This window comes from Zalophus californianus, chromosome 9 (assembly GCF_009762305.2).
Source record: "Zalophus californianus isolate mZalCal1 chromosome 9, mZalCal1.pri.v2, whole genome shotgun sequence".
NCBI lineage: Eukaryota > Metazoa > Chordata > Mammalia > Carnivora > Otariidae > Zalophus > Zalophus californianus.
Window position 1 is genome coordinate 84090907 of NC_045603.1, and position 15194 is coordinate 84106100.

The 15194-nt window shown below is 42.5% G+C and overlaps 1 protein-coding gene across 1 annotated transcript in view; it reads left to right on the forward strand.

Annotated features, from left to right (window-relative positions):
• Positions 1–674: 674 nt before the first annotated feature.
• Positions 675–15194, forward strand: part of ST8SIA1 (ST8 alpha-N-acetyl-neuraminide alpha-2,8-sialyltransferase 1) — a 143298-nt gene continuing 128778 nt past the window's right edge. The window contains exon 1 of the mRNA XM_027595294.2: positions 675–945. Within this exon, the coding sequence (XP_027451095.1) occupies positions 710–945 (236 nt within the window). The 5' untranslated portion in view covers positions 675–709. The remainder of the gene's footprint in view (positions 946–15194) is intronic.

Sequence of the window (15194 nt, forward strand, 5' to 3'; positions counted from 1 at the left end):
CGGGGGAGACCTTGATTTCCACCAATCCCCGGGCATTTGTCTGCGAAGTCCGGGGCGCAGCGGAAGGCTGCGGCGCGCCGCTGAATTAACTGATGAGAGCGAGTTCTTTTCTTCTTCGGGAGGGGTGGGGAGCGAGGGCCCTGGCGGGCAAGGCGGAGAAGCCCGGGGCAGGATAGCGGTCCCGGGCTGTCTTGGAAATTTCCAAGGACTTGGTGCGTCGCGGAGAGCGCATCTGGGGGGTGCTTGGCGGTGCAGCAGCGCAGGAGGCGGGGAGAGGCGGCGAAGGGCGCAGGAGCATCTCTCAGAAGGGGACGCCGCGGACCAGTTGTCAGGGAGGGAGCCGAGCCTCTCCCCGGACCCGCGCCGAGGGCGACAGTGATGCTGCAGAACCCGCGGGAGCGACTCACCGCGGCCGCTCTCTGCGCTTTCAGAGACCTCAGCGCCCGCCTTCTGCAGGGGAAGCGACCATGACCAGAGCTCGTGACTCGCCCCCCGACCACTTCCCCTAGAAAGAAACCCTTGAAAAAGTTGCATTTAAAAAAATCCTTGCGCTGACCTTTGGGGCCGTGGGGGCCGAAGAAACGTGCGTGCGAGTGCAAACAAGAAAGCGAAAGGTGTGTGTGCATGGGGGGCCGGCCGTGGGGGGACCCTCCGCTGCCACTTTGCCTGACGCTGTGCTGAGGCCGCCCCCCGGGACCCCGGGGCTGCGATGAGCCCCTGCAGACGGGCCCGGCGACACACGTCCAGAGGGGCCATGGCAGTACTAGCGTGGAAGTTCCCGCGGGCCCGGCTACCGGTGGGAGCCAGTGCCCTTTGCGTCGTGGTTCTCTGTTGGCTCTACATCTTCCCGGTCTACCGGCTGCCCAACGAGAAGGAGATCGTACAAGGGGTGCTGCAACAGGGCACGGCGTGGAGAAGGAACCAGACGGCGGCGAGAGTCTTCAGGTACTCCTCCCCTCGCGGCTCCTCCCAGCTCGTGTCCTTTACTCCCCGTGCGCCGAGGACAGGGTCACTGGCTAGGACCGCCTTGCAGAGGCATCTCGTTCATCCAGTGCTTCTTGTCCTACTCCCTTTCTTTGCCATGTCTAAACCTGAAGACTTTAGTCAGGGGTCCTTCCCCACCCACCCCTTACACCAAGACATGTGCAGACACCTGCTTTGCCCACATAAAGCCTGTAAGCATTTCTTCCCCAGCCTAAGTTATAGTCAGTGATTCGTCGGTAACTGGTGGGAAGGAGAATCCAGGCGAACTTTGTCCTTTGCACTTAATGAGAATGTATCTCTTGGGCTCTGCAGATGTTTGAAGCTATGGAGAACTAGAAGGTAAGAGGCATCTTCCTGAGGTTAGGTGAGTGGTTGGTAACATAAATCACTAATGAGGGAGTGATGGGCAAATCCTGGGCAGGAAGAAAATGGACACCTCTCCACCATCCTTCTGCTTTGTGCAGTGTGCCCATGACAAAACACAAAGCACTTACCGATCCCCTACTAAGAGCCGGGTACTGTGTGATTTTTATTGAAGACTCAACAACTTTTCCAGTAACAGATATTATTATTCCCATCTTACCAACCACAAACTGAGTCTTCAGAAGGAGTAGTTACTTCCCCGAGGTCATGACATGTCCCTTTGAAGTGTGGGAGCTGAAATTTTCACCACATAAAACTCTACAGCTCCCAGCTTTTTTTGGGGGGGGGGCTTAGACTGCGGAGGCCTTCTGGAGGATGGGAGATGGGCTTTAGGTAGAGACTTGAAATCAGAAAACAAACAAAAAGCTCAAGCCAGGTTGGAAATTAAAATGCTGGGGATCACTCAGAGGTTGTAATTTTCCTTCCTTTCTGTGAATTTCAGTTTAAGTGTCTAAAAATAAGTTCTTGGCAGCAGGGGTTGTGTAGTTAGATTGGGAGGGAAGGCAATGCTCCTTCCTCACTTCCCTGGGCATGTTGAGGGGGACACACAGGGGCCTCCACGAGGGCCAGGTGCCCCTTTCCCCTTTAGTCCCTAGGGCCAAAGATGCTGCAGTTGGCTCTTCTTGAGACTGTAGTGGTCTAGGTGGGGAGTGCTTTCCTTTGCTCTGCCTAGGATCTTTGCAAGCAGTATAGACGGGCAGCTGAGAGCCAACTTAAACATTTTCACTACTGTTGGTTACAAATGTTCAGAAACATCTATAAATTACAAAAAACTTTTTAAACAGTTGGTTTCCTTCTCCTCCTTGGTCGGGCCTGCTCCTGGAAAGAAGGTCAAAGAGATAATAGCCAGTTCTTTCAGGGGAAGGCAGATGAATTCTTTGAACTGGGAGGGAAGACTTTCCTTCTCTCTTTTTCTTTAGAATTCAGCTATCATTAAGTTTAAAAATAACCCTACACCCCTTAAAAGTATGTAAGGGCTAATTTTCTCTCGCCTTCACAGTATTGATTGTTGGACTCAAGCACCCGAAAGGCATAGCATCCAGCAATTCTTTTCTCTAAAGACAGAAAGCACTTTTATCCCAAGTAATATAAGGAAATGAGTTAAGAATTTCCCATTGATTTGCAGTGAAAGAGTCCATTTTTGGTATAGGAGGAAGAATAAGGATGCTCTTTTAGAGCATAAATTTCTTTTGCAGGACATAATCAAGTGGAAAATGCTTCATATTCTGAGAAACACAGGCTGATCATTTCTGAGACACATTTGTCCCTTGCTCTTTGTAGCCTGGAGTAATCTTCAGTGTGGCTGTCATTTGGTCTAGTCTCTATGTGCAGAGAATTACTAATTAAAATCCACACAGTGTAAAAAACTGCCTAAACACATATCCCTCAAAGTTAGTGTCTGTAAAAGTGTATAAGATGCACCATTGCTTGTTGAAAAGAGTTTGGGCTTTGGAGTAGAATTCTAGACTAGTAGAATTTCTAGGCTGTGTGTGCCATGACTAGATAGATAAGAAACAGAGTTATCTTTGGCAATCCACTCTATCTCTTTGAGTCTTAGTTTCCATGTATTTTATTTAAATTCAATTAATTAACATATAATATATTATTTGTTTCAGGGGTACAGGTCTGTGCTTCATCAGTCTTATATTACCCAGTCTTATAATACCCAGTGCTCATTACAACACATACCCTCCCCAGTGTCCATCACCCAGTTGCCCCATCCCTCCACCCTTTTCCCCTCCAGCAACACTCAGTTTGTTTCCTAAGATTAAGGGTCTCTTACAGTTTGTCTCCCTCTCTGGTTTTGTCTTGTTTCATTTTTTCCTCTTTTCATAGGGATAATAACATTTACCTTGCAGCGTTGGTATAGGTTTAAATAAAAAAAATGATGCCACGTGTTTGGCACATTTACCCAGTCAATGGTGTTATTATAATTGTCATGAATTATAATTTTCTGTATATGTTACAACTTAAATAAGGACTTCTGGCCAGCCCATAAGAATTTGGAACATTTTGCCTGCCAAATTTGCAGAGCAACATTACAGGGCAATATACTACCCCCACCCCCCAGCTTCTTTACATTGAACCTAATAAATAGGGACGAGGAGTTTTAAAAGATAAAAGTATCATGCTTTGTTAAGTCAAAAAATTTTTTGTACTCTGCATCTATAATAAAATCTGTTGCTTTAAATGTGGATTTTTAGTTTGTGGGTAGTAGTGTATGTTTTTAAAATATTAGGTCAGCCAGAGGCCTTTATTATGTTAAGAATGCATAACTTTTGCAAACAGGTGGCTGTGTTTTCCAGTCTAAAATACCTTCTGCACAGGGCCACCTGGGGGGCTCAGTCGTTAAGCGTCTGCCTTCAGCTCAGGTCATGATCCCAGGGTCCTGGGATCGAGCCCCGCATCGGGCTCCCTGCTCCGCAGGAAGCCTGCTTCTCCCTCTCCCACTCCCCCCTGCTTGTGTTCCCTCTCTTGCTGTGTCTCTCTCTGTCAAATAAATAAATAAAATCTTAAAAAAAAAATCTGCACAAATAGAAATATATGTACACAAATATACAATATGCACTTATGTGTGGAGATAAATGCACATTCATAAACTGTGATGTCATGTATATCTATAAATTTATACACATATTCACATATACATATATATCAATAATTACAATCAGATAATTGACCAATATTTAATGAATGACTGTTATACACCAGATATGAGTTAGGCCCTGGGAGTTGGCAGGGAACAGGATGGACAGATTGCTTTCTCTGAGACAACTTACCTTCTACTGGGGGGTCTGACAAAAACAAATGAGTAAAGCAATAGGATGATTTAAAGTACAGTTAAATGCTATGAGGACAAAGGAAAGTGTTTTGTTATGTGTATAAGCATTAGAATTTCAGATTACATTTTGCCCTCTGTGCTTTCATTTACTTTTGTGATTTTCTTCTCTTGGCTCAGACCTTAAGTACGACTTCTCAGAGGGGAACCTTGACAAATCTCATAGGAGAAGGCCGCAAGAAAGTCACAGGACTGCAAAGGTTTTGAACTAGAGAGGAGGTTTTCATAACATCCACATGGCAACAGAAAGATAAAGGAATCAATTGACCATATCATAGAAATATTGGAGAGTTTCTGTGCAACTCTTGTTGCTTCTGAACGAGTAGTCAAGCAGTGTGGGGAAATGCTGAACCAAAGTGGCATTTGTCTCTTCCATCAGGGCCTTACCCACTTCATTTGCTTCTCTGAAAGAAACTTTAGCTCACAATTTATGCTCAAGACTTTATCCTTGGTGTCAGACATAGTAATAATGACAACAGTAACAATAACAAAACTGACAAATTAGGAGCTTATAATGTGCATGACACTATACTAAGTGCTTTACATGTACTGTCTCATTTAATTCTCCTAACAACCTTGTATAAGTGGATACATTAACATCCACATTTGTAGAGAGAAACATGCCCAGGTCCCTGCCATCAAGGGATTTGCTATAATCCCAGGGCCGGGCATATGTGTGTATGATTAACTAACCAGCTGGACATAGGGCCATCAAGGAGAGGCAGCATAGCAGAGAGTAAAACTTATGGACTCGGGAGCTGTCAGAGCATGGTTGGAATCCCAGCTGTATCCCTTTCTGGTTGTATGATCATTGGTAAGTTCAACCCTCAGAGCTTCAGTCTCCCCATTTGTAAAAGGGGTTGTGTAATAATTTTACAAGTTCGCAGTGCAAGTTACATGGTGGCATATTGCAAGCACCTAGAACGATGCTTGCCACATACTTCTGTTCAATGCATGGTCGTTATAACAAGAGAAACATGAGCAAAGTGCTGGGGAAGTTCACAGAGCATGGCTTTTAATACTGCTGGAAGGAGGGAAATCAGAGAGGAGGTGGTGTTTGCGCTAATCCTTAAAGGATGGTAAAATTGGGTGGTAGTAAGAGTTGAGGGCAGAAGGATATTCAAGGCAGGGAGAACAGCAAAGGCCAAAGCAGGGAGATGTGGCAATTCTTGATGTGCTTCCTGTATGGAAAGGTATTAGTTTTCCCACAGAGAATGTAGTAAGAAGGTAGACTGGGAGGTAGATGGAGGCCAGGTCACCATCTCTGAATGGGCTTGAGGTGTGGTTTGTGAAAAATGAACAAGCATCAAGGAAGTATCCGGGGGTACCGGCCATGTGTCAGCTGTCAGCAGAGTTGGCACCTCACTGTTACTGGTGGACTGGGGGATAGAGGATAACACACCCAAGTGCTCTGAAAATTCTGTATATTCACTGGGTGCTAACCATTACTCTAAGCCACGACGTTCCTCCTTCCTTTCCCAAATTCTGAACGAAATACTACTATAAGCGTTTCTAGCTTTATGTACCTTCATTTCTGTCCATATTTTTGAATCTGTGGACCCCAGAAGCTTCAGATATTTCCACAGCTGCCCTGGTGGCCAAAGAAGTGCCCTGGGGGGAGGGGGAGGAGAGGGAGGCAGGTACAGCACTATGTGTTTATGGGATGTAAGGCTTATGTTTGTTAAGGTGGAGATTTATGGAATTCACTTTAAAAGTAGTTTAGGAAAAAGATAGTTTAATACATTTTGGTGCTTAAGAAAATAAGCTTCGATTATGTTGTGGATTTACAAATGTGAAAAAACTTCATTAGCAATAACCACAATAGCAAGAATAAATCATTAACACTGATCGGACACATAAAATACACCAGGACTGGTTCTAAGTGCTTCTATTTCTTATCTTTTGTTCTCATAGCTACTTTACAAGGTAGATATTTGTATGTTCTTTGTTTTATGGATGAGGAAATGGAGATTCAGAGAGATCCATTAACGCAATGATGGGTCACGTTTCCAACCCAGAGCTATTTGACTCTTAACTAAGCCTTATGCTCATTCCCTGATAATCTTAGATAAATGAGGCACTGCTGCCTCTCTCCCTTATGATCTGGCCATGAATACTTCTCCAGCGTCATCTTTCATCAGCATTCCTCTTTAGGTATAGTAGTACTGGTGAGGGTTCTAGTTGCTGGAACAAGCCAGGCTGTGTTGGTTTTGCTTGTCATTCCCTCTGCCTGGAATGTCTTTCCTTCAAGGCCACAACTCCTCGCTCTTCACCTGGCCAATTCTTACTCATCTCTTGACGGTGCATTTACTGGTTAAGAGCAGAGGTCCCAAAGTTAGTTGTGCTAAAATTCTGATTCTTCCATTCGCTGTGTTCTTGAGCAAGTCAGCCTTCACTGTCTGTTTCCTCATCTGTAAAATGTGGCTTTTTTTTTTTTTTTTTAATGTGGCATCTTGTAGGATTGTTGTGAGCATTAGAATGGATAATGTGTTGAAAAATGCTTCTGGCATATAATTAGTGCTTAATCCATGTTATCTCTCTTCAAGGTAGCCTCCCTTACTCCTTTCTTCCTTCCCCGGCTGCGTTAGAAGCTTCTCCTGTCTGTTTTTTATTGCCTTGTGCATATTATTGCATTTCTTTAATTATCAAAAAACATTTACTACTATGCGTCTACCACTATTACCGTAGAAGACGCTAGAACTATAGCAGTTAACTTATAATTTACTTTCTTCAAGTTTATGGGCTAATGAGGGGAGACATAATAAATAGATAAATATACAAATACAAATATCTGGTAGTGACAGGTGCATTTTTCATGATGCTGTATTAAAAGTATTAGTTTATTTGTCTGCCTTTTCTGCTGGCTCATTCATATTTGCATTCCCAGAGCTGAGTGCGATTCCTGGCACAGTAATTTTTGTTGAGTTATTGTGTGAATGAACGTTTCAGCAAGGTGTGGGCCCAGATAGCTAATCAGTCAGTCAACAAATACTTAATGAGGTCCAATATTCTGCTTGGCCATGTGGGCATCAAAGGAGAAAATGACATCCTCTCTGTTTTGAAGTTCTTACTCTAGAGCAGAGTTTTTCGTCTCAGCACTACTAATATTTTGGGCTGGAAAATTCTTTGTTGTGGAGGGCTGTCTGTACATTGTAGAATATTTAGCAACATCCATGGCCTCTGTCTACTAAATGAAACAAATAGATACATCTCCAGATTTAGCAAAATGTCTCCTGGGGGGCAAAATTGCCCCTGGTGGAGAATCACTGCTTTAGAGAAACAAAACCAACCCAACTGATAGGATTTTTTAAAATCCCAGAAAATAGGGGCGCCTGGGTGGCTCAGTTGGTTAAGCGACTGCCTTCGGCTCAGGTCATGATCCCGGAGTCCCGGGATCGAGTCCCGCATCGGGCTCCCTGCTCAGCAGGGAGTCTGCTTCTCCCTCTGACCCTCTTCCCTCTTGTGCTATCTATCTCTCATTCTCTCTCTCTCTAATAAATAAATAAAATCTTAAAAAAAAAAATAAAAAAAAAAAATAAAATCCCAGAAAATATGCAATGGAGAGCTAAATCTGGAAACTACAAACCGTAAATGCTTTGATTCCTGGAAGAGGAGTGGATGAATTGTACTTTGGTAGATGGCCAGGTCTTGGTTAAAGAAAGGTAGCAAGAGGGGATGCATTTTGGGAAATTTACTTTAAGCAACTATCTTTATTGAAAGCTTGTGTGAGAGTTGGCTAGGGTTCTCACCACTGCCGCACTGAGACCCTGGCAAAAGGAGCCAGTGGGGCCTCGCTCTGTTCCTCCTTTGGTCTCAGCTCTTTGCAAAGGGACAAGGCATCACTGGGGCATTTGTAGACCCTGGAATTCCCTGCCGAAATGACTCAGGCCCACTTCCCCAGACTGCCTGCCTGTGTGGGGAGTTTCCCTCCACCCCCCCCGCCCCCCATCCTCAGGGTGGCTTCTCCCGTTGCTGTGTGCACTTCTTGGCCAAAGGATGGCCAAGGAACAGCTCTTTGTGGGAGGCGGAGGCTGTGGAAAGAACTTGGATATGGGACTGGGGGTTCACATGGACACGTGGGGGTGCCCTCCCTGTGTCTCCTTGTTCCAGTATCAAACTTCCTGGAGTTTGAGAAGCCTAAATTTGAACTGGCATCCCAGTTTGTTACGCGGATATATTTGTTCAGGGAAAGGGATAGGAGGTTGGAATATATTTTTTATCTGTTTGTTGATTTGATTGTAACTTTTAAATATTTAGATACATTTGTGCTTTTGTCCTCTGCCTTGCAAACTGAGGTTGTTTTTTGCAACTTGGATGTCTGTTAGTCTTCAGTTTGGAGAGAAGAATATAAGGAGCTAGTTGGATCAATCGAATAATTTTATGTTAGTGTAGAGTATGGCCAGTTTGTTGACAAAGTTGTGTTAGGAAGCCAGAGCTGGTGAATTAAGAACATACAGAGTATAACCCACTGAATGAGAAGGTACAAGCCACTCATGTGGAGGTGGGATGGTGGTTGTGGTGGGGTGGGTGAGGGGAGCAGGTAGCCCCCTCAGCACCTGAGCTCCCGCTTTGGGGAAGGGAAACCCATATGGGGTCATTCTGATTGAGGATGCAGTTTTCAATAAACCCCCACAAAAGAAGTAGAGTCACAAGATTTATCAGATCCTAGAATTGAGGGGGTGCAATGAGCTGGAGGAACAGCAGCCTCTGGCCTAGGTCATGAATGAGCGGGAGATCCAGAGCAGGGTAGCAAGCACCTATTACTTTTAAGGTGGTTGGAGCAGAGGTCACTAACATTTTTCGGGCTTGACTGTAAGCGGTTATTTTAAAAGATTCCCTGGGAAAAGTAAAGCAGGAACTTATGGCAGGAATCCTAAACTTAAGTTCTTATCTAAATGTCCAGACTGTGTGTGTGAGCAGGGTTATCACACTGTAAAATGTTTAGGCAGCAACTGAGAAAAACAAGTTTTTTTTTTTTCTTAAAAGTTGTTTTTCTCATCGCAGTTATAAATCATCTTGGAAGTGATGCTGACTCTGTGTAATTAATGCAATTTCTTTGAGGGAGTTGATAGATTTCTAGTAAAATACAGTACATTTTATCTTTTCTTTCCACGTTGGATCTCTTGGGAGTTGTGTGACCTTGGGCAAGCTGCTTAACCTCTCTGTTCGTCTGTTTTGTTATCCCAAAAAATGGTATATAATATGCTCACCCACTTCATAGGCTTGTGATGATAATTGAGATGATTGCTGTAGAACCTGTAGCCATCCTCGCCTAGCTGGTGAGATGACGGGATGCTTGTTCCCACCTAGAAAGAGCCTAGATTTGGGGGCCCCAGAGAATCAGGTTTTGACCCTGGTTCTGTCATTTATTAACTTTGTGACCTTGAAAATTTTTCCCGACCTCTCTGAGCCTTAGCTGTGGGTGGCGGCACTTACCTTAAGAGGATTAGGTGTTGAATTATTGCTAATTATTAAGCCATAATGATGAGAAAAGCTGCTTCCTGGGACACATCTGATGCCTATTACTTGTACTTTCAGTAAAGGCATATCTCATGAAATGTGACCTTATGACACACCCTCTTCTTCCATAGTGTTAGTACCAAGGATGCTGTAAAATGGCCAGTAGAATTTTAAGGAAGAGAACAGGGCCCAGTCATAAATCACCTGTTCATTCATCTGCATTTACTAAATGCCTGTTGTGCCCCAGGTACGGGCTGGGATACAGCAGTGGAAGTTAAGACATGATTCCTGATTTTATAAAATTTACAGTCTGGTCTAGTGTCATTAGTTAAGTTAGTAAGAAATTGAGTACTGTAGTGTTCCAAGGGCTACAGTTGGTCTGTTTCAGATAATTATGCGGAGTTTCAAAGTGAGTGATTTTGGGCTGTCTTCTCGCCATGGCATTGCATGAGAGGGAAGCAGCCAAGACCAGAGGGGCTGTGTCACTCTTTTAATTAGGTGCCAGGAGGAAGCTGAAGTGAATTCAGAGTTACACATTTCTCTACTAATCAGGGCTTAAGTAACAGAGTACACTACCAGAGATTTCCAAGTGAGTATAATGAGAACGGGCTCTTGGGGAACAAATTGCGTGTTTCAGTTATTGATACAACAAATATATGCATGATTTTATGTCCCCTGTACTTATTTAAAAAAAATCTATAGTGTTCATTATTTGTCTGATTTTGGAAGTAATAGATACTGTAGGAAAAATTTAAATGTAGTAAAAAGGAGGAAAAACCACTCATAATTCCATCCCTCAGAAGTACCTCATTGTGAACGCTGTTTCTTTTGTGCGTATTTGTTTGCATATGTGTATTACTAAATTGTATATATTTGTATATTTGGTTTTATATTCTTTTATCCACTCCGTGTTATATCTTTAACATTTTCTCATATAATTAAATAATTTTTAACTGCCAAGCTTGTGATAAAATAGCTTTATGATTTTCATTTTGGAAAAATGTTATTTACTGTGAATTTTTAAAATGTTACTAATTTGGAACAAATTGCTTTCTTCCAAAGGATCCTTATAAAGGATATCATATTTGCATGTTAGATTATTTTTTTAAAATATTTCTTCATATATTTGGTAAATACTGAGCATGGGAAATCAAAAGCCTCTTTAAAGAGTTCTGCTTTCTCAAAGTTGGCATTTAAGTGATAAGAGCAGCAGTTTGTGAAAGTAATTGACATTTAATCACCTAGAGACAAACATTGCTAATATTTTGGCATATGGTTTTCCAGAACATTTAGTGCTTCCTCTGTGTGTGTTTATAAAACAAAAATATAATGAATTTGACAGTATATTGTAAAATTTTTAATAACAATACATGTAGATCTACATCATCCCTTTTTATTTATTTTTTTTAATTATTTAAAGTCAGTGTAGTTAACATATACTGTGTTATTAGTTTCAGGGCTAGAAGTTTAGTAATTCATCAGTTGCATATAACACCCAGTGCTCATTACATCAAGTGCCTTCCTTAATGCCCATCACCCAATCACCCCTTCCCTCCATCCATCTCCCCTCCAGCAAACCTCAGTTTGTTTCCTAGAGTTAAGTGTCTCTTATAGTTTGCCTCTGTCTCTATTTTCATCTTATTTTATTTTTCCTCCCCTATGTGCATCTGTTTTGTTTCTTAAATTCCATATATGAGTGAAATCATATGGTATTTGTCTTTCTCTGACTTATTTCACTTAGAATAATCCCTTCCACTTCCATGCATGTTGATGCAAATGGTGGGTATTCATCCTTTTCTGATGGCTGAGTAATATTCCATTGTATATATGGACCACATCTTCTTTATCCATTCATCTGTTGAAGGGCATCTGGGCTTCTTACACAATTTGACTATTGTGGACATTGCTTCTATAAACATTGGGGTGCGGGTGCCCCTTCTTTTTACTGCACTGTATCTTTGGGTTAAATACCTGGTAGTGCAATCGCTGGGTCATAGGGTAGCTCTATTTTTAACGTCTTGAGGAACCTTCACACTGTTTTCCAAAGTGGCTGTACCAACTCGCATTCCCACCAACGGTGTAAGAGGGTTCCCCTTTCTCCACATCCTCACCAACATCTATTGTTTCTTGAGTTGTTAATTTTAGGCATTCTGACTGGTGTGAGGTGGTATCTCATTGTGGTTTTGATTTGTATTTCCCTGACGCTGAGTGATGTTGAGCAATTTTTCATGTGTCTTTTGGCCATTTGTATACCTCAGCCCTTTTTAATGGCTGTAAGATTTTCCTTTGTTAGAATAGTTAATGATTTATTTAACTAATCCACTGTTATTAGATATTCATGTTGTTGCAGTTTCTTACCTTTGTAAATAATGCTGTGATTAACATCTTTGTGTATACATCTTAAATATTTAATCTGTTTATTTTCTTAGCATAAATTTCTAAAAGTAGTTTCTTGGCAGTTTTTTCCCCCCCTACCATCAATTCTTATAACTGGCTTCTTTGGTTGTTCATAGAATATCTTCAGCTTTGGCTAAGGGCAGATTTGAGTTTTCCTCCATTTCAGTGTGGAAAGTGATTGCATAAATAGAAAACATACAATGACTGTTAACATTAAGTGATGAAATTCTTCGGGAATTTTCAAGAAGTGGAAGCATCTAAGAAAAATTCCCATACAACGGGATGTGCACAGTAGCAGTCCCCTCACTGAGCACTGTGGCGACCTCTCTATGAGGAATTTATTTAGTGCCCTGGAAGATGTGCCTTTGTCTGTCATGATTATTCTCTTCATTACAGAACAGATGATAACTAGCTCAGTGTTTCATTCTTGTTTAAAAAGAAATGCCTTTACAGAACCATTTGTACTATTTTCTAGAATTTAAGCAATTAAAAACTGTAATTTAAAAAGAAAGTTTACCTTTTCCTCATGACAAGGTAGAGATTTCAAGGAAAATGATTAATATCTTAAATAAAAAAAATAAAACGATTATATGTTATGACTGTTATTTTAAGAGACTCTTTCCTATATACTAAAATTGGAAGTCTTTGGGGGGGATGCTTGGGTGGCTCAGTCAGTTGAGCATCTGCCTTCAGCTCAGGTCGAGGTCTCAGGGTTCTGGGTTTAAGCCCCGTGTTGGCTCTGGGCTCAGCGGGGAGTCTGCTTCTCCCTCTGACCCTCCCCGCTGCTTGTGTGGGCTCTCTCTCTCAAATGGATGAATAAAATCTTTGAAAAAAAATAAAATTGGAAATCTTGGGCTTGAAACTAGAACAGGTCATATGTACCTGTGCAGAGGGTGAGCGTACAGTAGAAAGGCACAAAAATCCCATGATGATATTTTGTTAGGTTGGTTTTTTGGAAGTTGGGTGTTGGTGATTGATTGTGTTGATACTGGACTAAATCATCTCTATCCTGTGTTATTCTCCTCGTTTGCACCTGTTTGAAGCAGGTATACATACTGTTGCTTTGGTGCTTTAAGGTCAGACGTTGAGTCTTGTTTATATTTGTCTGCCTCTGATCCTTCCTCACAGTCTTACTGACTGTCTAACAAGTACTTGTTTTATGAATGAAAACATTACATTTTCTGCATGGCCTGCAGATAGCTGTCTGAATACCCTTCAGGGGTAGTTTCATTTATTACATAATATTAAGACTCCATGCTATTAATATTCACTACCAATTCATTTGTTCACTCCTTCACTCGTTCCTTTTTTCAACAAATAACTATTCAGTGCCTTCTGTGGGCCAGGTACTCCTATTAGGTGCTGAGAATCAAGTAGTTAGCCAAGAAGACATGGGCCTTCCCCTCACAGAATGGATAAGCACACGGCATACATTATAAGAAGAAGAGTGATATTCTCCAGAATAATCTCTCAACTCCTTTTTATGGAGGAAAAACAAGCCTGGGTTTAACTTCACTTTCAGAATTTAGCTGTGTCTGTGTTTGGGCCAAAATCCTTCCTCTGGTCCACTCTGTTTCTGGCCTGCATAGTGATTGTGAGGCCAGAGGCCTTTGTACGGTTTAGTGGTATGACATCTTTTGATTCTGGTTAACCTATGCAACATGTGAAATATTAAGAGAGGAAAAAGCCCTTTAAAAAATTGCTAAAAGATACGAGTCCATGGGGGAAAGCAAAGCCCAATTACTGGTAGAATGAAAGAGACCTAGAAGCAGGCTGGCTTGGATGGGGATTGTTTACTTTGTTTGCAACTGATCCTTTTTAAAGATTTTTTTTTTAAAGATTTTATTTATTTGAGAGAGAGAGCACGAGAGGGGGTAGGGTCAGAGGGAGAAGCAGACTCCTTGCTGAGCAGGGAGCCTGATGTGGGACTCGATCCCAGGACTCCAGGGTCATGACCTGAGCCGAAGGCAGTTGCTTAACCGACTGAGCCATCTAGGTGCCCCTGTATACAACTGATCTTGACTTAACTAGCCACCCTGCCATAATAAAGGAGAGGGAGTTTGACAGAAGGGGGAGGGGCTGGAAATAGAATGCTGTGGATTAAGGAGTCTCAATTTGGGATACAAACACAGTCATTTTAGTTTTTCCTAATAACTGCTCCAACCATGCCATGGTAGCCCTAACTCCTGACTCCCACTCCCCGCCCCACTTAGCTGGCTCTAATGGGTCTTTGGGCTAATGTGGTCAAATTTTATCAATTTTTATCCATCTTAATTATTGGGACAGTCTATTCTGGTGCTTAGCTCAGTTTTGTTTATTTTAATTCTTTAAAAATTTATTTATTTATTTTAGAGAGTGAGAGAGAGAACACGAGCAGGAGGGGCAGAGGGAGAGGGAGAGAAAAGCTCAAGCAGACCCAACGTTGAGTGCAGAGCCCCATGTGGGGCTCGATCTCATGACCCTGAGATCACAACCTGAGCTGAAACCCAGAGTTGGGGGTTCAACCAACTGTGCCACCAGGAGGCCCTCAGTTTTAGTTTATTTTAAAGCACAATGAAAACTCCTGTGGCTACCCTTCCTGCCTGCTTTGGCTCTACCTGAACCTCCAGGAGCATGTAGTGGAAGTGTGAAGGGCCTTTTCTGAGGTAGAACCCTACTCCACCCCGCTCTGGGAGCTACCTCTTCCCCATTGGGTAGGAAAGACATGAATATTCACAGTCCTTTTTCTCTGTTAATGATTATGGCTTCTCAGGTGAATCCTAACAGGCTGCCCACCTCTTCTAAGGCAAACTGGTCTGGTTCCTTCACCTGGTGGCCAGCCTTCTTAGGTGGAATACTAGTAAGCGCTCCATCCACAGGCAGCTCCCCATTCTTGCCACCCTGAAGGGATTTTTTACAGCCCACCGCCTCCCCGTCTCTTTCCATTTCTGTTTCTTCTTTCCAGTTTTGCCCTTAAAAATAAAAATTTTACTAGCAAAAATGGGTTTATTTGGGGATAGTGGAAAATTGCAATTTGGGAAAAGCAACGGTTGGCTAAAACCATAGGCTAGGCCAACAAAGGAGAGGAACATTATTTTATGGAGAAGAAGGA